We start from the raw sequence: 25,398 nt of genomic DNA, 5'->3' as shown, positions 1-25,398 counted from the left end.
TTCTTCGCTTTTCTTTTTGGCGTGCTCTTTCCACTTTAGCTTTGCATCCAAAGTTATTCCAAGGTGTTTGGCCGTATTGGCGATTGATTATTAATGAATATTGGAATATTGTTTATCTTTTTATTTGTTAAGTTTATATGTGAAGATTTTGTTTCATTGACTTTGATACGCCATTTTTCGGTCCAAGCTCTCAATGTGTCGACGGCATTTTGTAGTTTTACTGCTACCTTAGAGACACATGCGTCGGGCACCAAAATTGCGGTATCATCTGCAAAAGTTGACATTATGGTGTGATTATACCAACTGGAATATCCATTGTGTATAATAAATATAGGGTAGGACCTAGGACACTTCCTTGTGGTACACCGGCTTCTATTTTCTTCAATTGCGAATATTCTTGATCGTACCTTACTCTAAACAATCGGTCTGTGATGTACGATTTTAATATTTCAAAGTACTGCCTGGGAAGATCCCTTTGCAGTTTGTACTCAAGTCCCTCATGCCAACCTCTATCAAAAGCTTGATCAACATCTAAGAAAATAGCTGAACATGCTTGTTTTTCTTCTAATGCTTTTTCTATTACATCCGATATTCTATGAACTTGGTCTATCGTGGAATGTTTATTTCTAAAGCCAAACTCATGGTTTGGGATTAACCTTCTTTCTTCTAAAATTTTGCTAAGTCTCTTCAGAAGCAGTTTTTCAAAAACTTTTGCCATAATTGGTATAAGCGATATTGTAAGCCGTCACTTCTGTAGGTGGTTTACCTTGCTTTGGTATGAAAATTATTACTTCAGCAATTTTCCAATAGTGTGCGACATACCAATGCTTAAGGCATGCATTTATTATATGTTGGAGTTTTATGAAGGCTTTCAATGGCATTTCTTTCATAACTAGTAATTAGCCCTTAATTCTCAAATCTTCACTTTTTATACAATCCTCTACGAAACTTTGCTTCATTTCTGAACTCTGCATGTTGATGATCAAATCTGTCCTAAACCATTTCATGATTGTATTGAAACTCTGAATCTCAGGTGTTTTTCTGTTTTAGTTCAGAGAGAGCCTGAACTGTCAAACAAAAAATTGTGTTTCTTTTCTAATCCTGAGAGTTCAGAGCTTCAAATTTGTGTTTCTTTTTACGTTCTTATCGTGTTCTGAGCTTCTTCGGAGCGTCCTTTATGAGCACAGAACAAAATAACTGAGCAAGAAAATGACAAATAAATTGAAATGTCAAATAGTGACTGCTTAAAGGGGTCATCCCATGTGATGGGTTCAAAAAATCGATTTTTTTCATAAATTACTAGTTTAATATATCTAGAATACGGTAGTAAAGAGATTTTTTAAAATTCCAAGTTGTTTTAAAGATACGATTTCGGGCTGTTGAGAAAGACAAAACAAATAAAGGAATCGATGGAAAAGGACAAAGTAAACTTACTGATAAAGTTATTTAGGAAATTTTTAATGAAGGTTTTGGAGGTAATTTGAAAGTAATGGCTGAAACACAAACGAGCTTCAGCATCGGCTTTGACTGACGTTTACGAGTTCAGCAATAGGAATTTAATGCATGCTATCACAATGAAGCATCGACCTTACGTTTCATTTGACAATCGTAAGGAAAAGAACGTAATGTTACGTAATGTGACTCCAAACGGAAGCTCTAGTTCAAATTTTCTGAACATTTGCTTTGTCTGACAGTTCAAAGTTGTAAAAAATCAACAAACAAAATTTGCTTTTGAAGGAATTTCTATTTGTTATTATAGGCTGTGTAAGCTATTTCCGCGATAAATTAATTTTTTTCCATTTCTAAACTCATATTTTTTTAATTTTGAAAAAAAATAACAGCTGCTAATGATAGAAGCGCCATTTTAGAAATGTCAAATTGAAAGTGTCATTCAAAGCAATTTTGAAGCAGGCCTAACGTAACGCAAACGAAGCTAAAGCGTGTTTGTGTTGGGACGCCCTTCAGAACGCAAAGACCATACTTATGTGATGAAAAGCGAATCTCACGTTCTGAGCGGCGTGTAAGTGATGCAGTTAAAAAAGCCAGAATTGATTCAAGAGCTGAACAATCTGCTTTGAAAGAGGAGGAAGGAATATTCTATGGACAGGGCAAAGATTTTCTCAAAACTGTGTTTTTCAAACTTTCCTCCATCGTATCTCAAAAACGACTTTACCGAATGATTTGAAATTTGATGGTTTGGATTAAGCACATGTAAGAATTCGAATTTCGCAAAATTCGCGTTTGTTTTTAAAATTTCTCCCAAAAATCTAATTTTTGGTATATTCATTTGATGATAGTTCATTCCATGCATTTAGGCTCACAATTAAACCGTCGTCGTTTACTTTTTTTGTTTTAGATAAGCCAATCAGCCGGAATTGTGGAGGAAGTGAGAGTCCATTTTTTCGAGGTGGAGTTGTTCACACCGTGTTCTTTACAATATTTTTATTTTAAATTTTATATTTATACTGTCGAACTATGTTAATATACGATAACAAACTTAATAAAGTTGTATATATTTACTGGTCGTTAAAAATATTCTAAAAATTCCTTAAAATACAGGCCGTCACATGGGATGACCCCTTAAGTGTCCAGGTGTGCTTTGTTCAGATCATCTTCAGAGCATGCTCGATCTGCTCGGACACTGTTCAGAGCTCTATTCTTAGTTAAAAAAGATTTTTTAGTGACATCTTTTCAAGTCAATTTAAAGGTGTAAATATGTTTTCGTCCAGTTAACACATCAAAAATCTCAGAAATGTCAGTATTTTCATATACAAACAATTCCTACAAATTTGTATATTTAATAGTCCATCGCACAATTTACAAAGGAAGAAAAGAAATGCAAAGCCAATTTGATTGCTAGGAGAGAACGAATAGTAAACTATGTTTATATTTATTTTATTTTCCTGCTCTGTCAATTCGTTTGAGAAAATTCTCAGAAATCTTAAAAATATAAACTGACCAATTCTATACCTGAATTGAGCGTAAGGGTAAGTTCATTAATGTAAAAATGTAGAAGTAATGCAAGATAGGCGTTTATAAATGTAAATACACTGCATTGCTGTTGTGGTTCTATAAAAAAAAGAAACAATCTGACAGCTAAAATGCGATCAAATTTGCAGTCATTATATTTCGGTTGCTGATCTGCAGGAAAATGTCAGAACAAGAAGAGTAGGTAAAATAATTGATTATTTATTAAATTTTGGCAACAAATTAAATGATTTGTTATTAATAAGTTGTAATATAATATTTTAACTTTATAGGAATTAATGAATGAATTTGTTTAATTCAAAACATTTAAAATAAGTCCTAATAAAACATCTTAATTTCACATTTTGAAAGAAATTTGTTAAGACACTGAAAAACCAAAACCAGCGAAAGTCAAAGAAAAAATTTAATTATTACGGTCATTCTTTTTTTATAGGCGCCTAATTTGATGACATTTATGAACTGGTTTTTGATATTGTATGTCTGTCGCATTCTTGCAATAGTTTTTCTGGCATGAATTTTTTTGGCATGACTTGTGCAACTAGTTGCATTTTTGAACTCACCGTTAATGTTTCCAATAATAGGTTTGTTGCCAAGATTTTTGGACAGAAATTATTTGTCAATCAAATTTTGAAATTGGGTATAAGATTATTCAGAGAAAAGAAAACTTCAAAAAAGTGTGGATCAGTTTCTTGACAAAATTTGTCTGTCACTCAATCAATGAATCACTATGAATTACGACACTTAAACGGTGAATTTACGTATCGCAATATGACACTTGACAGTCCAAAAATGTCCGCCCAAGAAATTTCTTTTCCAAATTCTACGCCAAATTCGTGTAGTGTGGAATAGCATTTAGGAAACAATTGTTTACAATTGGCAGTTTTAGTCAAGGTTGGGAACAGACCTAATCATAAACCAAATGTTCTATGGCTTTTCTATGATGATTATTGTGAATGACTGATAACTCAATAGTAAAATTGAACAAAGACAACAATAATCACCAACAAACAAGAAAAAGAAATGAAAATATTTTGTAATTGTATCACCTTTAGCTGCAACTTTTTACTAGTGTATTGGGATCAGATCAGAATTGTATTGTTATTTCTTTTTATTTGAGGGCGTTCACATTCTCAAATATATTTGACAAATGCGATGTGATTGGGTCGAATTTGAAAATGTGAACGCTTTGCCAAAAACCTGTGCTAGATGGAAATCAAAATATTTTGATATTTTGCTGGTTTGAAAAAATAGGATAGGATATTTTTTTATCTATTAAATATTCCCTTAAATTTCGAATAGATCAGCATCGATTAAAATCTAAATAAGTAGAGAACTTTTGTATATTTGACGAGTATGAATGAACGCTAAAGATTTCAGTTGGTCAAATATTCATAAAACTAAATTTGTCAAACACAATATTTAAGAATTATTATTCTTTGTGTTAGAAATTAAGATGAATTTTATTTATGTTTACTAGGATTTTATAAATTTTTAATTTTGTTGGACCGATATACAGATATGGACATTAAAATAGAAACACCAAACAGAATTTTAAAAATTAAATTTTGTATTGACTTATAATTTTTTTTTTTCAAGTTGGTCTTCATTTTCTTATTTGTTTTCTTTCAAATTAAAATGACCCATTATTTGTAGTAAAATTATAACATACAATATTTTAAATTCATATATAGAAACAAAGGAACAAATTTCGTGGACATTAAAATAGATACAAAGATTTAAAAAAATTAAAATTTATGCAAAACTATTCTGGATTTAAAAATTATTTTAATATCTGGTAACCTGGCCCTTAGCTTTAATTACAGTGTGACATCTGTTGGGCATTGAGTCAAATAATCAGCGGCATTTGTCACTTGAAATATTGTACCACTCCTGGTAAGCCATCCTCCACAGTGGGCTTTGGGATTTAAGTTCTATGGGATTTAAGTCAGGCAATTAGGATGGCCATTCCAATACGCGGATTTTTTGGTCCTTAAAATACTTTTGAGCAGATTTGGATGTGTGCTAAGGGTCGTTGTTCTGCACATTTGAGAGGCAGGTTCTCGTCCGCATAAGGCAGCACCGTATCCTTCATGATATTCACCTTTATATTTTGATTCATTTTACCCTTAATCAAATGTATTGGTCCAACGCCATACCAAGAAAATAAGCCCCGTAGTATGAGACTGCCGCCACCATTCTTGACTGTTTTCTGGATGTATTTGAGATTCAGATCTTTCAAATTAAGCCTTCTATTGGTTTGTCTGCCATCACTTCCGAACAAATGTATAAACATTGCTCCACTTTTTTCCTCCTTCTGGCCTACTCCAATTAAAATGATCGCGGACGAATTTAAACCACGTTGTTATAGTTTGTTTTCCTTCTTCTAGGAACAGTTCTGGAAGTTATTGGAAGCTGTAGTTTGTTTTTTTACTTCCCTTGAAGACTTGTAAGGATGTTTTTTGAGGTGCAAATTATCTTTCAGTCTTATCTTGGGGTTATTTTGCTTGGTTTTGCTTTTGCTTGAGAGATCTGCTCATTATTTTAGCTATTTCCATCACTTCATAGAACTAAAATGAAAGCTTACTCTTCTAGGGAACAATGCTTACCGCGACTCATGTTTTCCTTAGAATTACGAAAATAATTTGAATTTACTTCCTAAAGTGAACTTATTGTTTTATAAAAATAAAAAAAATATTAAAAACTAATATTTTTGATACTAGTTAAATATTAAGGCCTGTGTTCCAATGTTTTAATGTCCACCAAAAACATAGTCTTACCTAAGGAACGGATCATTTTCAAACAATCAACAAGCAAAAAACAAAAATAAACCCCATTTTAATTTGCATAAGAAAGTCTAACTTTTTTTTAATAACGGTTAAACTACTTTTAATGCATGTTGTTTTTTTTTAATTTGGTTTTACTCTTAGCAACTGTCTCTGTGTGTATTTTAATTTCCATGTCTGTAGATGTAGGCGTAGCTCAAAGATACTTTACATTTTTATGATTAAAAGTTCTTTCATTTCGACTAAGTTTATTATTATAATTACAGTTCACTCAAACCATTTCATATTTAGAGCCACAACAATAAAAAAAAATCATAATCACTTTAAATAGGTAGGTACCGTTTTTGTGTTTAAACCATTGATTCTAATTGCAAAAATTTACTCTAATGCACTTACAAAATGGTACTTTCAATAATAATAAAGATACATTTTATGTGTTTTAAACTTGATTATAAAGAAACATACAAAAATTCAAAATCAAGCTAGCAAATAAATGATTTAGTAAAAACAAATGTCGTTACTAATAATTTATTTAAAACAAAAAAAAATAACCTCATTACGTATTTTATGTTTGGCAACACTTTTGAGACAAGACTCCAACTCCAACTCAAAAAAAAACAACAAACAACCGATCTCTTAAAAAATAAATTTGAAAAAAGGAAGATCACGATGAAGGGAAACGATGATGCAGATGAAGATGAGGTAAGAAAAATAGAAGAACAAAAAAACAACAACAATGCAGAGCGAGTAAAAGATGAAGTGAAGCAACAGATCGATCTCTGTTCATCCGTGTACGTCTACCTTGTTGCTTTCTGTTTCTGTTTCTCTCTATCTTCTTTTCTTGTTGTCTTGTAAACTTTAACTCCACCAAAGCAAATGGAACAACAGACAACACACAAAAAAAAACTAAAACTATTGTATTTTTGCCAACTTTCGTGTTTTTAAATTTTAATAAACTTTTTCCCACTCCAAAACAATAACTATTTGAACATCAATTAAAAGAATAAAGCAATTTTTAAAATAGTTTACCTTGTCTAAACATTTTAACTCCTCGATGGGGTAAACAATTTTGTTACATCTCGCACAGGTTTTATTCATTTTTCTTGATTTTTTTTTTCAAACGCGGGACCTTTTCTATTTTCTTTTTAAATTTAAATCACAAAATTTCAAATTTTCACCACTTTTACCAAAAACCACAAAAACACAATCACTTTGAACTTTGGCAAAAGGCAAATTCAAAACTTCAACTCAAATTTCCAATTTGAAAAACGACGAAATGCCAAGGCTTAGATTTGAAGTAGGTAAGGAATTTTCTTTTATTTTAAAATGCAACAGGCCAACAGGGGCAGAAGAACAAAAGATAAATAATATTATTTATATTTATTGATTGAGAAGGGGTTGAACCATAAACAACAATAACACGAACAGAATATCTCGTTTTCGGTCGAACTTCGAAAAGAATTTTTGTATTCCAACGAATTATTTTTATTAAAAAGTAAAATAAATGCGATCGTTTGCAGAGAATTGGAATCCACTTGCTTTTGCTTGGTGCACAACACAGTTACAGTACACAGCTTAACCGTTCGCGTACAAAGGTATGAATGAAAGAAATAAGAAAGGAAGAGGATGAATGGTGTACAAGGTTCAACTGGAAGAACTGGAATTGTGGGTAATTGGAATTTTCATATTTCTCCAGTGTGGGTAGTTCTTTTGTTGTTTCAACTTCAATTCAAATCTGGAGAGTTGAATTTCTATAATACACCTATTCACAATGGAATTACTGTGTGGTGAATATAATATACAAATTATGGATATTTTTTCAAACTTAAAAAAATACATTTGTTTTTAAAATTTCACGAAGAAGGGATATCTGTTAGTAAATTTGTAAAATTAAACTAGATTCGGCATTGAATACAAAGTTTTAAATTAGATCAAAAATACATGTAAAAAACTGCAAAGAATAAAGGATTTATGAAAAAAAGTAGGTTTTATAAGTTCAAGAACAGAATAACTTAGTTAAGCTTGATTTTGGTCACTTTTTTAAATGGAATTTAGGATCATATTTTCCTAAGAAAAACCTGGAATGACATTCTGAGAGAATGAAACCCGTTCCATTGTGCAAACGGTGTGTTTCATTTAACTCAAAAAACGATCAAATTTGATGTCACGCTCATATCTCGTTATCGCACGTTTTCTTTCGTTTTTCTAAAAACTGAGGATCGTTTAAGTTTCGCTTTTTATAAAATCTGTGCACTGACTTTGCAAACAAAATTAATAAAGACAGAAATATTTTGCAGGAGTTGTTTTAATGAATGATTTTTTAGGAGAGTTTAATTAAAGCTAGAAATTTTTGAAAAAAGAAATATTTCCTCTAATTAGACTTTATCAAAAATTTGTATTTTAGTTCTAAAGATATAAAAGAAAACCACTTGATTACCTTTTTATTAAAAACAATAACATTTTTATTTTCAAATTTTAAAAGCAGATAACTTTTAGTGCGACACATGCGCCAAACAAAATTTTAGATTTTTATAATCAAATATCTCTCACCCCTGACATTTGCCATAAAACGTATATTCTGTTCCATTGAAAATTTTCAACATACTAACATACTTGGAAGTTAATATATTTTTTTCGACTTAATAGGGCGGACGAACCTGTATAGTGTCTCGGTGAAAAGTCGAAATTTCCAAAATTTACATCCGTTTCCTACAAATAAAATTATAATTATAACTAAATAAATACTATTCTCAAAGAAATATACAAAATAACCCTATGAAAATTAAAGTTATCACAAAGAAAATGTAAAGTGAAAAATTTTCTCCACGAACAACCCCATATTAAGGGTCGTAGAAAAAATTTAAAAAGAAATATTTTCTAGTACAAATTTGTGTTACACCCAAAATTTAATCTAACATTTTGTTCAAAATCTTACGGTATTTTCTTTGAAATTCTATCGAAAAAGAAAATATTAAAAGTTAAGATATTTTCACAAGGAATTCAAGTAGATGCCTTTTATATAATTCCTTTGTTGGAATTGAATCAAAAAGGTGAAAACATAGTTAAGTTTTTGAGCATATACTTGCATTAAAAACAAAAAAAAGAAATCCATAATACTCTCAGAAGAAAATTCAAAAACTAAATGAAAATTCTTTAAATTTTATGCGAAAATTAAAAGTGGTGTACGAAATTATAAACTAACCAAAAAAAAGCTGAATTTAGGGGATGAAGTTCGTGAAAAATCGATACGAACATTATTGCCGGTGTTGCACCCCTTGGAAGTACTTGCCATAAAAAGAACAGCGCACACCATAATAAAATATAAAACACTTGACTTTTGACAGTCACCCCTCCGAGAATCCAAATGTAAATAATAATAAACACAAATCTCCCAAAAATGTTATGAAAACAAAATTAAAACCTACATTTCATTGAGAGCAAAATATTAATGCTTGTGCTATAAAAAATACGAGTATTTACCGTCAAACAAAATTTACTAAAAATAGTTTTTAGTATTTAAAAAAAAAATAAATTGATATTGTTACTTTTAACTGTGATACGCTGTGAGTGTACAACTTAAACGTATATTTAAGCTACTCTATACGTTACACTCTATCTGTCATTGTTTCGTGAGTGCGTGTGTTTTTAATATAAATACAAAATAAATCCCTTAATAATCATCAGAAAAATTCTACAAAAGAAAAAGAAAACGGATGTAAAACAGTTTTTAAAGAGCATGCAAACATTACGGAAGAAAACAAGTCCATGCAAATGTGAGTAAGAAAATTGATAGTAAACCATCAAAGCTCGTTTTGTTTATATTTTATTACACTTGCAAAAACCTTGTAAACTTGATTAATGCAAACAGAAAACACTCTGGAATCCTGAAATCCTTAATAAAATCAATACAAATACTATAATCACAAAACATATTACACACAAAAAGAAACTACATATATGTACTTTATATAAATCAAACAACATATCTAACGGTCTTAAGTTAAACTTGATAAGGAATCATGCTTAGACATTTTGGTGGTAAGTCATCTTGGGTGTGTTCACAAATATAGGACTTAGATTAAATTCATTGTTTCTTTGCTCACTTTGTGTGCCGGCACGAGTGAAGTAAATATAAGAGACTTTTTATCGATACTAACCTTTCATGATTTCAAAAATAATTTAGTTTCATCACGATTTCGATTGACTATAAGGTCAATTTGAAAATGTTTTTAAAGATGTGGTTGACGTGCTGGAGCCACTACTTTACGTTTTTTTTTAAAATACTCTAAATTGTAGTGAGTGAGAGTCAGTATTTTTTTAGTAAGCTAAAATGGTTGCATGAGTTTTGATACAAGTTTTAGTAGTTTGTCCTTAATTGTGTGTGGTAAACTTATAAAGTTAGTAACTAGGAGCAAATGTTTCTTTTAGATCTTGTAATCATTTCCAAAATTAAAACCATTATTTTAGCCTATTCTTTTTTTACACGCATTCTAAAGCTGTAAAATTATGCGTACTTAATTTGAAAAAGAGACTGATATGCGACCCGCACTGATAATTTCTCTACATTGCCCGTAGAAGTTTGTTTAAGATAAAGACAAAATTTTGAGTCAACACCTTTTTTTGTTTTCCTAATACTTGGGTTTTTAACGAGATTTTTAATCAAAAACTAATTTTTATAAATTTTAGAAGCATTTTTTGAAAATGTGTTTTTCTTATATAAGAAAATATAAGAGTATAATCGGCTAAAGTGATGAGTGATTGTCATATTTTTGATAGTCATATTGACTACTAAGCTTTCCGTCTATGTAGGATGATTGAAATCAATTCCATATGGAATCGTTTTCGATTAGAATTGTCAAAATTCATTGCTGCAATCGTGAAATTTTAAAGCGGTTCCTGTTATACATAGGTACTTTTAAATAACGGCACCAAATTGGGGGTCTTGTGATAATTTTCTAATTTGCTGATGCGAAACGAAAATTCCCATACAAAACTGACATGTCAAAATCATAAACGAAAAATTTTGCTGTGCTTTTCGTTTTTCAGTACGCCGCAGAACGACGAAATGTGTCATTTTAGTGGATAGCTGTACTAGATTTCTTAATACAATTCTCCACTCTTTTCGTTCTCAATTTAATTGCCCGGCATATTGATTGCTTGCGCAATTTTGACGTTTAATTTTTGTATTGAAAAAAAAATTGTTTACTCGTGACTTTCGGTGTTTTGACTTTGATTTTATATTTGATTTAAAATTTAAAATAAAATGGATTTGTCTAATGTGTTCCAATAATACATTTCTGAATCGAAAACTCAGGATGTTGAAGATGTTATTGGCAAGAAGTGATGAAGACGAGCAGTGATTTCAGATTCCAAAAATAAACCGAAGAAAAAAAAACTTGATTTATCTTCGGAGGAAAAAAAGAAACTGGTTTCGTTAATCGAAGCCAGTGAAGCTATTTGGAAGTTGGAGCATAGGCTTCACAAAAATAATTCAGTCATTGTTAGCCTCTGGAGTAATATAGCTGCAGAAATGAAAAAAACATGTACTAACTGCTCAACAAAATGTTAATAAATAAAATTCTTTTCCACTTTTTTTTTACCAGCAGCTAACTGTCAGAATTTGTCAATTGTTTTTGACAGCTGACAGAACTCTCCACAAATACTTTTCCGCTGTGGTTTACGTTTTCATTTTGCTCTGCACTTGGAGATTGCCGAAAAAAATTCGTTTCACTTCAGCTGCGTACTAGACTTAATGTCAAAAGCTTTGTCAGCCACAAGAATTTTTTAAACGGCAAAAAAATCACTGGGAAATGTTGCAGTCGTTTGAGTACAGAAATACATATTTTTTGGGAAATGACTATCAAATTTTTGTTTTGACAGTTTTTTGTTGACTATCACCTTACATAGATCAAAAAACAGCTAAGCCGACTCCACCCGGATTAGATTTTTCTAATACCATTATCTTACGTTAAAGACAACATTTAGCAAAGAATCAAATTATTTTCAAGTCAATACTTTCATTTATTGACGAGATATCGAGAATTGAACATCAATTTACAAATGTTGTGTGGTTTTTTATTTAAATTTTATTTTTATGAAAAACTGACTAGTGGATTTTTATAAACATTTTACTTAATGTTAAAAATAATGGAGCATATTCATAGATGTTTTCTAAGCTCTTGCTAAGTTGTTATAAAGCAAATCCAAAGTTTAGGCTTTTTATAAATAAAATTAATCCTAAGTTTAGGACTTAACTTGGGGCTTAACTATAAACATAGGAAATGCTGTGTTCAAATAGTTGTAGTTGCCTTTTTTATTTTTATTAAATGGTTTTGTTTTACTAACTTTTTTCCACATATAATTTGAGGAATGACAGCGCAACATAAAAAGTTTGAAAATAAAACAGTATTTGTTTTGCTTTGACCTGTCATATGAAGTATAATTGTAGTAGAATACAACCATAACCTGGGGTTCTTCTAAACAAAGATGGAAAATTGACTATGAATGAGAGCTGTGTTTATATGACCAAGAAGTCTTAAACTATAGATCAAGAAATAACGACCTTATTAATTCTCTATGAATACACCACAATATTTTTTGTAAGATGAATTTAGTTTGAAGTCAATGGGACATATTCATAGATGTTTGCTAAACTCTTGCTAAGTTGTTACTAAACTAGTCCAGAGTTAAGGCTATTTATAAATAGATTTAAACCTAAGTTTAGGACTAATCCTGTGGTTTACTTATAAACATAGTCATTGCTGTGTTCAAGTATGTAGTTATTATCACAGACAATGTCATATTTGATTTTTGTTTGTGAATTAAAAAGCTGAAAAAGTAACTTATAAATTTAATGTTAACCTTCTACTCAAAAAAATGTAGATTGATATTGCAATTGAAGAAGATATGGAGAAAATATGCCACCAAGAAAAAGAAAAATATACAAGACACGGTTCAATCCATTTGAATTACGTGACAAGGATTTCTACTAATAATATCGTTTGGATAAAGAAACAGTCACATTTATTTTATACGTCCAATTCGAGGAATGACAGGAATGAGAAATATAATTGTAGTAGAATACAACCTTAACCTATGGTTTTACTTAACACATCTAAAAAATTAACTATGAATAAGAGCTGTTTTTATGTAACCAACAAGCCTTAATCTATAGATCAAGAAATCTTTAATTTTGACCAATAAATTAAATATGAAAATAAATGTTTAGTAACTTTTACTAAGATTTTTCTCATTTTTTTGTTGTTCGTAAAAAACGGTTGCTTCAGCTTTTCTAAAAATATTAAAATTTTCAATTTGACAGATTGGACCGATTACAATAACTTTTTTTAGAATGTTTAACAATTGTTAACAACAATATTTTTTGTTTTAAATATTCAATACCTATTGTAAATTAATTTGAAGTCGATAACTGGTTCGAGACATATTTGGGATCAACCAAATAGATTTATTTCAAGTTGATATTACCCTGCCTGTTCTTGAGATATAAACCGACTAAAGACGATATTTCGAACGTATGGCAGTACAGACAAGTTAAGTTTTAACAGCGATTTAATTTGCGTTTATACTAATAACCAAAGTAAACACGTCTTTTAATAATACATCTACTAAATTCTCTGTCAAAAAGACAGCATTGAATTGACATTAGTAAAATTTGCAAACATAAACAAAACAAAAATATTTGATTCAAATTAAATTTCGAAATGGATTCGGACGATGCAATAATAGAAGGAATAATGTAAAAAGTATATAAAGACAAAATTAAACCATTTTCAAAATATGACGATACAGAGTTTTTGTTTTCCAGCATAAACTTGAAAAACATAATCACAATTATATATTAAAACAAGTATTATTCGACTTACTTTTTTATAAAATATTGCTACGAACAATCACAACAAATCTCAACCCTTGAAAAGTATTTGTTGCGTGTGCTGTCAAAATGACAGTGCAAACCATGGAGTTTAATTTAACTGTCCATTTATAGTTGATTTTCCCCACAATAACCTAACTATTAAAATGTTTATTGGTATTGCAAAATATTTAAAACCCAATTAAATATTTAAACAATCTATAATTTTGATTATTGGTAAGGCCAATTGACATCTTTCTAAAAATCATTGATTTGTATAGTCGGGTCCTTGAAACGCCGATAAATGTCAACATTTTTCATTTCATACATCGATACTAATTACAATAACTTCTTATGGGAAGTTGAAAATCTTTTACAAGGAAGTTTTTTTGAGAAAAATCGCATCAACTTGTCACTTTCTGCATAAAAATCATTGAAAAATTATAAATTTAGACGAATTGCTATTTTTTTGTTATTAATCCTGAGGCTCAACAATGGTAAAATCCAATCCAACTTCTGTTCCGGAAACTCATCCACAATCCAGTGTTTTTTTTGACTGAGCATATTATATGTTTCCATGAGCAACCTCAAATGCCAATTTTTTTTTCATTGACATACGCTTCCCGTGGGTAGTTCAGTTTTTTTCTTTATACATATTTCACTTTTCACCTTTCTTTAATATGTAGATATGACAGCTCTCGACGACAATTTAAGCGAAATGAAATTTGAATGTCAAAAAGACTGTGAAAAATGGACGCTCACCACTACATACAACACAAATGTCAAATTTGATTACTGGATTTTCATGCGCTCGAAAAATGCAATCATGGACTGGATGTTGGATTGTTGGCCGATAGTCCTGTTATCGGAAATGTTCAATGCAGACCCCAAGTAAACAATATTGTAATCATGGTTGTTAATGAATCTGATGAATTGGGAGTGATATTTGGTACTTTTAATAATTTAAAATGGACATTTGATTATTTGACGTGAATAAACCAAAGGTTAAAACTGTACAGAAAGTGGAAAGTTTTCAAAGTTTACCTGGTTTATTTGCTTGTCTCTATTTTTAAGAAAAAAAGGGAATAAGAAGGATGACAACATTTTTCGTCTCTAGTTTGTACTTAAATTATTCATTTTTTGCAAAAAGTGTACATTTTTGGGTTAAGATAAAGATGAAATCGTATTTGTTTTAATCTTTTCACTCATTTATAATTTTTAGTAGAAACTCCTCTAAAAAATCTCGAGTTTCTTAGAGCCAATTGGTTGTTTGAAGTGCTTCATGCTTAGAAAATCGTCTCACTATTTTTCAAGCATATTTTATGTCACAAGATAAGGCTGAATGTTTCAGTTGCGTTTTTATATTTTTGGAAATGATTTTTTTTTCCAACAAGTGATTGAAAACACAAATATTTTCATTACCTTTTTAAAAAGATTTCAAACATTAAACTTGAGAAGAACTTCCCAGAATTTATGGAAGCAACATAACTATATACATATATGTATATTTTGTATCCATATATGTACCTCCCCTTACAAAGTATTGGGTATTATAGGGAAAATCAATGTCTTAAAAACAAGCAATGTACCTTTACTTTTTATTTACATTTGTTGTTTTTTTTTTTGAGTGAGTGTGTCAAGAGTCAAAAAATTAGTCATACTAGTTTTCTTTCTTTCTCCTATGTGTCTATGTAATGTCTGTTCCATTACAATCAATTTCTCTGATTGTCTGTGCTTCTTTTTCCGAAGTTTATTTAACATAAATATATCAATCTGACAGAAATTGAGACTAGCAATTCAGAAACAGACCTAAAGCAGTATTCATATGAACACGACCAACGAACGACGAATGAATTACAAAATGTGAGTTTATATACGTTTTAAGGCATATATCCACACAAATTCTTAACAAAACGATAGCAATATAGTTTCTAATTGATTTATGGTTCATACTTTTACTTTTCAATATCATATTTTGATAAATTTATTAAAACAAATTTATTCGTCGCGAAAAAAATTGTAGTTGATACGAACTGTCAAACTTTATTCGCGTTCCACATTATCCACACTCGCAACGAATAAAATAATCGCGCGCAGTTAACATAATGAAATCATTCTTGTCTTGGTTTCGGTGGTGAAAGGTGTTCGGCTGTCAAACTTCATTCGCGACGAATTAAAAACTCTCGTGTGAAAGAAATGTCAAAATCGACGAATATTCTTTCATTCGTTGGTCGTGCTCATGTGAATTATGCTTAAAACTAACTACTGTGTTGAAATCAGCTTAAATATTAAGATTTTATTGAGGTATGATTGCAAGTCAGATTAAAAATACAAATATTATTTATTTGGTAATTTTGTGGGATATTTTTTCGAAGATTTGTTTATCCTAACTTTCATATCATATTTTAAAATGTCTTTAAAATCTATTGATTAGTTAAGACTTTATTGCATAGGGAACTTCTCACCGTACAAACACAACTACTATGAAATGAGTCATACGAAACACTCAAAAAATTAAAAAAAAAGTCGTGTTAAAATTTCCCACCATTCTCTCCACTCCACTGTTGTTTTTTTAAGTAGGTACATGTACAAAAATAAAGCGGCAGCTCTGCTATCCATATAATTTCATTCCAATGATGGGAAACTTTTTGACGTTTGGAAATTGGAATATCTCCCTCTCTCCAGTCAACTTGGGTAGTTTGGATTTTGGAATGTTGTTTTTTCACTACCGACTGCCTTCGTTCCGACACCCTCTGCCAATACGCGTTGTTTTTATTAATCTGTTTAATTTTAATTAAAAACTCAAAAAGTAACTGCGGCTCTTCAAGGGTCTAGGAGTTCTGCTTAGCCTAACTCCAACTAAATTAATTTATTTAGTGCAGTTACCAAGTGTATGGGTTTCAGTGGAGGACCTTTCACTTACATATTTTGTCAAACCAAGACAAGTGTCCACCTAGAAAAGAACGCAGAACGAAATTACACAGAGAGACACAAACAACATCACACAAAGATCAGAGCATGAACAACACAAAAGGAGCGGTGCACCTCGAACATCATCATCACAATCATCATCATCATCACACAATCAATTATTTGCTAAATTAATTGAAAAAAGGAAAGAATACAGCAACAAAAAAAAACTCAAAACTATTCTTCTCCCCCTTTAAAATGTACCTACGCAATTGGCTTTGGCTTTTGCTTTGGCTGCTGGACAACTAGTAGTAGTATCTACCGTGCTGCTCCCCTTGACGATTGACGCTTGACGTTGTCACTCGTAGTATTCGTCGTTTTGTTAGTCGCGTTGCGTACTCATGCACCAGCTAGTATCATCAAACTCATTGCCATAGCCGTAGTTGGTTTAATAGTCAAGTTCGCGATGTTTGTTGCGCCCGTCCCGTCACACATGATTAGCCATTAAAACAATTAAATAAAAAATAAACACAAAAGAAGATAATTAAAATAAAGAAAGAAGAACAAATACAATATTGTGTTTACTCCCCGAGTGACGTCAATTGGAAAAATTCATACAATCATCCTGGGAAAATGGTGAAAAATCTTGTCTCAAAGTTGTCGTCATCCTCGTCGTTGGCATCATCCACATCCTCCCAACATGAATCTCACAATCCAAAAAGTACAATTATATTAAATTATTGAAAATTCTTAAAACTTTTTTCTAAAAATAAATATCCCTACCTATAGTTTTGAAAAAAAAAGCAACCAACACTCAAATACTTGTGTTTTTATTTTATTTCCAGATCGAAATGACCCAGGTCGATTTTTTGGCGATGGTGTGCAGTTCAAGGCAAAACTGATTGGAATTCTGGAGGTGGGCGAGGCACGCGGTGATCGCATGTGCCAGGAAGCCCTACAAGATTTAAAAATGGCAATCAGAGCTGCCGGAGAACACAAACAACGCATAACGATTCATGTGACAATCGATGGTTTGCGGTTGCGAGACGAGAAAACAAGTGATTCGTTGTACCATCATCCGGTTCATAAGATATCATTTATCGCTCAGGATATGACCGATTCGAGGGCATTCGGTTATATCTTTGGCTCACCAGATAGTGGTCACCGATTTTTTGGCATCAAGACTGATAAGGCAGCCAGTCAGGTGAGTAAGAAAAGAATTTTTCGTTATTAGTTTCAAAAAGAAAAGTAACTACCTCTGTTTGGTTTTTTTTGGGAAATTGATTACTCGAAGATAATTATATATGTGTAAGTCAATAACTGTAAATTACGAAGAGAAAAAAACAGATCCTTTGAGCTTGCAGGAACTAGAAAAGAAGCTGCAGTTACGATTCTTTAAATTAAGAATTATTCTTTGTTTAAATTTGAAATCTATTTACAAAGTATGATCAGCAAAATGTAACATACTTCCACACCTGCATTGGTTATTTAAAATTGTGTGACTAAAATAAAATAAATTGGGTGGCGCAACAGTGCGTAGAACCAGGGCCTAGTGACTTACAACTCTCAAACATTCCTGTGTGCGATTAATTGCAGGGATGGAGATGACCTACAGTTTACATGCGGAATCCGAACAGCTTATTAGAGAAAGCACTAAAGCACATTGTCCTTAAAAAAGGAACCTTTATACCTTTTTCAAAAAAGAAAGTACTCTAGTTTTAAAGATTACATTCATTCGATTTGAGAGTGAAATGATTTTCCATTTCGTGTAAAAATTGATTAGATTTTTTTGACTATTTGGTGTTATATTACATTTCGAATAAATAGAGACCTAGTTATTACGTATTTGTCTTTTTGACATCATTGAAATGTAATGAGTGACCCTGGTATTAGAGGTTGGGCAGATTCTTTTTTTAATTTTCAAATGAAATCGAGATAATACGCTTTGCTATGGAATATGAAAAGTAGGCCAAAACAACCCTATTGCGGTTATCTGTCTCGTGAAGATATATGACACAAACATACATTTGTATCAAAGAATTCAAGACTACGTACAAAGGAGAATAGGCATTTTGGTCTACCTATTGCCTAGAAGAAGAGAAGTTGGGTATCTCTTACAACAACTTTTGCCGTAGTTGTAGTGACCAAAGTGAAAGTGAAACGATAATCCATTTCCTCTGCAAATGTCCTGCTTTGGCTAACACTAGAATGAAATACTTTGGAAAAGCATTCTTTCTAAGACAAAGAATCTAATCTTTTTTCTCAATGCGACAAAATGGCTCTAACATAATCGCTATGAAGCTTCTCTATAAATCATTCCCTTTCTATCACAGGTAAAACGAGTTTTTGGTATCAAAACGGCGCACTACAGCGCTGATTCGATCTCAGGCTAGGTTGCCTTGAGATCGCCATTTCTACCTATCTACCTACCTATTGCCAAAAAAACGTACATATGGATATCGTTGAAAATCTTGACACTAGAACATCATTTTTGTGCACAGGCAGGACATGGTAACAAAAATTGCAATAACTACTAAAATTAGTTGCATTAGCACTACATTCCAAATGACACTATTGGTCACTTTTAAAAAAACTGAAAAGACCCTAAAATAAACCAACTTTTTTATCAATGTGCAAATGTAGCTAATATGGAGTCATGGTCGGTGGATAAATCCATATAGCGTGTACTCTAGTTTTGTAAGCGTTTTGATAAGGGCAGTTGATAGATTTGTGCCTAAGAAACATTCTAAAAATAATTCTTATCCTATCTGGTATAATGGAAGGTAGACCTATCTTAAAAACAGACAAAATAAGGCATATAAATTATATAAATCTGATAAAAATAATTCTGAACTTCGCGCAAACTATCTAAATCTTCAACGAAAGTTCGATATTCTCAATAAATTCTTGTATCGAAATTACATTTTTTCTATTGAATGTGACCTCAAATTAAATGCCAATCGTTTTTGGAATTTTATAAACTCGAGGCGTAAATCGAACGGATTACCTAGTTCTATGAGGTATCAAAATACAATTACTAGTGATATACCTACAATTTGTAATTTATTCGCGGACTATTTTCAATCGGTTTACTCTTTAGAAAGATCTTGTGGGATTCCTGCTATTTTTTTTTTAAATGTGGTATTGCAATAGCTCAACCACTTTCGTGGATTTTTAATCTTTCAATAGCCAAAGGTTAATTCTTGGATTTACAGACCCATATGTAAAATTTCTTGTATTCCAAAAGTATTTGAAAAGTTAGTTTGCAACAGGTTAACTGTGTTTTTTCAGAACCATATTTCGGGTTCTCAACGTGGGTTTGTAGCAGGGAAATCAACCGCAACAAACTTAGCATTAATAAGCAATAACATTATTACATATATGGAAAAAGGGTTGCAAACACATGTTTTTTTTTACAGATTTTGCAAATGCATTTGACAGAGTTAACCATCAAACCTTAATGAACAAACTAACTTCTCTAGGTATTCACTCTTTCTTACTTAAGTGGCTTGAATCCTATTTAGCTGGTAGTATTCAAATAGTAAAAGTTGATAGCTCGCTCTCGAAATATATCTCGGTCCCAACTGGTGTTCCACAAGGAAGCCATTTGGGTCCTTTATTATTCTTGTTATTTGTAAATGATATACCTGATATTTTTCATAATTCAAACTGCATTCTTTTTGCGGATGATCTCAAACTTTAACGTAAGATTTCTTGTCAAGCCGATTGTGTTCTTCTTTTGGAAGATCTGTTAAGGCTCGATAATTGGTGCAAGCTAAATCACCTACTGTTAAATGCTTCTAAATGTCAATCCTTGTCTTGTTTCCGAAGTTCTAACCCCATAGTGTTAGATTATACTATCAACCATGTAAATTTAGAGCGTGTAACAAAAAAGAAGGATCAAGGAGTAATCTTAGATACAAAACTTTCCTTCTTACCGCACTATGATTATATTATAAACAGAGCAAATCAAATGCTTGGTTTCTTAAAAAGAAACAGCAAGAAATTCTCAAATTCATATACCTTAAAATCACTGTACAATTCACTGGTAAGATCAGTTCTTGAATATTGTAGCATTATTTGGAACCCGTATTACAATAATTCGATAGACAGAATTGAAAAAGTTCAGAAACATTTTACAAGGTATGCATTTTATAAGCTAAACTGGAACTGGCCTTCTTATTATACGCGATGCTTATTATTCGGTATGCAATCTCTTTATGATCGTAGGGCTTATTTTTTTTTATAAGAGACATCGTAACATTTCAATCATATCCTCCAATTGCCCTCCTTTACGACAATTACGAGTATATTATATTTTGTATTAGTATCTAGTCTATAAAATTGTAATCTAATTGATGAAATAAAACTAAACTCAACTAAATCGCAGTTTTAGAGTTCTTCTCTTTTGTATTCTATTTAACAAACTAAATGAATAAGACAAAATTAGTGTTCAGGGCCCAAAAACTAGATTCATACAACGTGAAAAAGCTTAGAAAAAAGCTATCAAACACGAAGTTTAAACCGCTTCTTGGATTAAACGACATAAAATTTTACTTTTTTTTATTCAATTAAGGAAATGTTTTTTTTTTTTTAAGAATTGTAAATAGTACTGACTTTTTTTAAAAGATGATTTAAGTTTTAAGTTGGACTTAATAAAGGAAGTTCGTACCATTGTTATGTTTTGGATCCGGTCTGACATAAACAATTCAATTTATGTCCAGAATGAAAACCAATTTGAGTTCTTTATGGAACGTGAAAGACTATTTATAATAGTGTTTGAGATCGTTTAGATCAGCGGTTCCAAACCCTTTAAGACGCGGAGCACTTTTTGCGTGAGGAATTTCACGCGGTGCTTTTCGCTTTTCGCAGTTACATGTAGCCAATAAAATAACTTTTTTTTTCAAATTTCGTTTATTTTATAGATTTCAGGAAACAGTTTCTACAACGAAAAACACAAGAATAATGTTAACTTAGCTTAATATGGAATTAGATAATTATATTTTATGCATTATAATTATAGGGAGTTTGTTTTTAGCGGGAATAATATGTGCTTATTTTTGCATGAAGTTGAAATATCTGCTTGAATTTGGGACAACTGCAACCGAATATCAGGTCCTTCATCTAGACGGGATCTATATTTTGTTTTGGTTCCAACATATGCAGATAACCCTGATTCGCACATTTATGTTGTTGCAAACGGCAGAAGAATTTTGTAGCTTTTTTTACTGTAAACTGAACTCTTCTTTCAACATACACCAGAATTTCGATAAAGACTTTTTGTTGCAAAAAATTTTTTTATCGAAGAATCTGATGTCAGCCCAATCATGCACTCAAACCGAAGCGACGTCAGGGTAGATGGGTTTATTACCCATACGTTTTCCTTAATGTTAAGGTGGAATTCGTCTGGAACATAGTGGAGTAAGCATCACTGGCATCGAAAACAGTTATTTCCTTTCCCCAAAGTGATTCACTCAAATCATTTATTTTTTTTAAATATATCTGAAATATATGCCAATTTCAATAACCAACGATTTTTGCACAACATGACCCTCAAAACAAAGATATCGTCAATGAGGAAGTTCTAACTTCTGCTCTTATTTCGTCAGTGGTTTTCCTCGAGAAAGCCACCTTAGTTCGGCGTGAAGAAGTAAAGACGTATGTAGACTACCCATGTCATTACACAATACATTAAAAAGCCTGGTGCTCTTTGGCCGTGATTTAGTAAAGTTAATAATTATTTTTACGCTTTCGTCCAACACATCTTTACCGGTATTTTTTTCATTGCGAGGGCATGGCGGTGTAGAACGCAATGTCTACTGGTGCATCCATTTCCATTCATGGCCTTGGCACCGTCCCCGTTCATACTTCCACGTAGTTAACCCATAATATGTCATTTACAATAAAAAATGGTCAATCAAATGAAAACTTCACCACCAGTTGTAGTAGTTGGCAACGGCTTGCAGAAGAGCAGATCTTGTTGAAAGGACTGTAGATATTGGCTGCGCACAAAAATTATTAAAATAGCCAACCCTGCAACTTCTGTTGGTGCATAAATTTGTCCGATTCCGATTCGTCTTGATATTGTGTTATTTAACAAAGTCTGAAATTCATAAAATAAATGCTGGTGTCCCCCAGGGCTCCGTTTTGTCTCCGACTCTCTTCCTTATATTCATAAACGATCTTTTGTCTGTCACTTCTAATCCATTAAACTGTTTCACCGACGACACTACCCTCGGCTTTTCATATTTGTTTGTAGATTCACATCCTTGTCCTTAGGATGTGGTATGATAAGCTCATTAAATTCTGATCTTGACAGCATTGTCCAATGGGGAATCAAAAACCGTGTAGAATTTAATGCTTCGAAAACTCAATGCTGTCTCCTGTCGTTAAAGCGTAACGCACATCCGATGCCACTATCTATGAGTGGCACTTGCATCCAGGAAACCAAACAACTATCAGTACTCGGTATGTGTATTACAGATCACCTCTTATGGTATGATCACATATTCGATATCTTTCAGAACTTTAGGACCAATGTGCACCGGTATCTCCTTTTAAATCCTTCCCTATTTTCCTAACGCTCACACTGTGTTTAAATATAAACATTTAAAGGGTACTAATAACCCCTTGAGTGCTTGTGAATTTAAAAAAAAGGGATAATGTCAAGTAATTTTTTGGCCTTTTCACCCAACAAACATTCAACAATGTCTTTAAAACATGGCTTTGTTAAGGTGCGTGTCCATTTGAGAGTAAACGTGCTGAGAGTCGCTCTCAAGCTGCTCTCGAGAGCGATCTCGCAAATGGACATAGTCTGGAGAGTAGCTCGCGGAGAGTTGATAAATTACTCTCGACATTCGACTTTTTTGAGAGTCACTCGCAAGTGGACACATGTGCTTACCACTATCCGAGATAAGCTCGCGGAATACCAACACAGTTCGAATTTTGCGAGTAGCTGTCGAGAGTAAACATGGCATTGGAAACTATGTCTTTTTTAAATTCCCATAGGAAGCTATTATAATGGGTTCGATTTGTCAAATTGAAAATTTGGACATTTCTCGACGATTCAAGATCCCTAGAACCGAAACAAAAGATTTTAAGAACGATGCCTGTGAGAGCGTGTGCACGTACGTCGTACGTCCGACGTTTTTTCGTCGTCCATAGCTCAAGAACTAGTAAAGATATCGACTTCAAATAAATTTTGTCATATAGATAATAAGGCAGAAAGATGCAGAAAGAGCTCTTAAGAAAATTGCGTGGGTGTTTTTTTTTACCATAGCAGTTTAAAAAAAAGGTGAAAACGTTTGTTAACCCCAAATATCTCACGAACCAAAAACGCTAGAGACTTGAACTGAATTTTATATTATATATTTTAACGTGATACCAAACAAGTATATTTTATGAAAAAATCCAACTAACGGCTTTTTTATAAATCAAAAAAAAACTGAAAACAAATTTGGCACCTCGCAAATTGTACGAATAAAAATTGATTTTATCTCCAAAACAATTTTGTGTAACGGAAGAATAACGTTTTTAACATAATTTTTTGAATAAATTTTGAAAAAAATCGAATTGATAGTTTTTTATAAAAAATAAAAACCTAAAAAAAAACATTACTCAAAGTTGTTACAAATTGAATTTTGACTCAAATAACTTTTCAAAAATTTGAGATTATGGCTTCCAACTTATTTTATCTTACAAGAAATATTGTTTTCAACATTCGGTAGACAGTTTTTTTTACAAAAAAAAATTACTTTCGACTCAAAAAGCCTACAGACCATTTAAGCAAGGCAAATCGACAGACGGGATTGGAAGTAATCAGTGTGGATAGAATACGTGGCCAAGAGATAATATGCTAGCAGAAGAAATCTATCAAGTGGACACGGTTATGAGAGTACTCTCAGCAAGAAAACTCTCAATATTCTACCAGAGAGCTCGCGATAGCAAAATTTCTTAAATTTGGCTCTCAAATGGACAGTCTCCCGAGAGTTGCTATCGAGAGTTAACTAGCAGAAGAACTCTCAAATGGACACGCACCTTTAGGTTTTCAGCAATGTAATGGGCTTCGGAACCTTACCAAGTAGGATGCCATCAACGCATTTTCGTTCACTTTCTTTGAGTAATAAGTAATAATGGTTTGAGATTTAATAAGTTCAGCATTCTTTCTTTTTGAGAAATTTGGATGAAAAGCGACGTTTCATTTTTGCTGGAAACATTTCACTGATGGGCAATACTTTGTCGCAAACTAGGCATTGAAGTTTGTTGTCAATTGTCTCAGCAAATCCAAAATTTAAATATGAGTCGCAGCACTTCCTTTTAACTGATTTTTTTCTGAAGCATTGATCACTGTGGAACTAGTACTAGGCAAACTATCAAACTCAAAACCTTTAGAAATCTCTAACACCGCTGTCTCTATTCATTTCATTTTTATTGTCATTTTCCTTCGCACTAAAATAAGTATATGGAAAACCGAAATTGAACAATCAAAATAAAATCATTGAAAAAAAACAAAAAAAAAAATTGAAATTTGCTTGTAGTTACCTATGCTGACTTCTTTTAAAATATGAATTTCAATTCGACAGCTGCGATCAAAATAACAAGATCAGAAGGCCATAATTTTCCGAATTTTATATTTTTGCAAATATTTCCGTGGAGCACTTGGATATTCTTCGCGGAGCACCAAGTACTCTGGGGAGCACTCTTTGGGAAATCCGGGGTTAGATTAGTAAAGAAGAGGTCTTTCGTTTTTGGGCTAGAACAGAGCATTTACAGAAGAGATAAAGAACTTTTTTTCCTCGTCCATACAGCTTCTTCAAAAGTCGCCTAGCGACGTGGCTCACTTTCCTA

The 25,398-nt window shown here is 31.9% G+C and overlaps 2 protein-coding genes across 7 annotated transcripts in view; one reads left to right on the top strand and one right to left on the bottom strand.

The window, feature by feature from the left end:
• The window catches only part of LOC129944267 (LIM and SH3 domain protein Lasp), a 71,784-nt gene extending 64,405 nt beyond the window's left edge, over positions 1-7,379 (bottom strand). Inside the window, exon 1 of one of the 2 annotated variants that reach the window (XM_056053593.1) lies at positions 6,801-7,379. In XM_056053593.1, the coding sequence (XP_055909568.1) occupies positions 6,801-6,869 (69 nt within the window). In that variant the 5' untranslated portion in view covers positions 6,870-7,379. The remainder of the gene's footprint in view (positions 1-6,800) is intronic. The other variant, XM_056053594.1, reaches the window with a different exon arrangement.
• A 932-nt stretch (positions 7,380-8,311) lies between these two features.
• LOC129948386 (protein disabled) overlaps positions 8,312-25,398 on the top strand; it is a 34,536-nt gene continuing 17,449 nt past the window's right edge. For 3 of the 5 annotated variants that reach the window (XM_056059365.1, XM_056059368.1, XM_056059367.1), the window contains exons 1-2: positions 16,237-17,272; positions 17,397-17,755. In XM_056059365.1, coding sequence (XP_055915340.1) covers positions 17,185-17,272; positions 17,397-17,755 — 447 coding nt within the window. In that variant the 5' untranslated portion in view covers positions 16,237-17,184. Of the gene's footprint in view, positions 9,545-16,235; positions 17,273-17,396; positions 17,756-25,398 lie in introns of those variants that run through there. The other 2 variants (XM_056059366.1, XM_056059364.1) reach the window with 2 other exon arrangements.

The sequence above is a fragment of the Eupeodes corollae genome, chromosome 2 (genome assembly GCF_945859685.1).
Source record: "Eupeodes corollae chromosome 2, idEupCoro1.1, whole genome shotgun sequence".
NCBI classification, from domain to species: domain Eukaryota; kingdom Metazoa; phylum Arthropoda; class Insecta; order Diptera; family Syrphidae; genus Eupeodes; species Eupeodes corollae.
The sequence above is the reverse complement of the archived record's forward strand: the minus strand, read 5'-3'. Positions and strand labels throughout refer to the sequence as shown.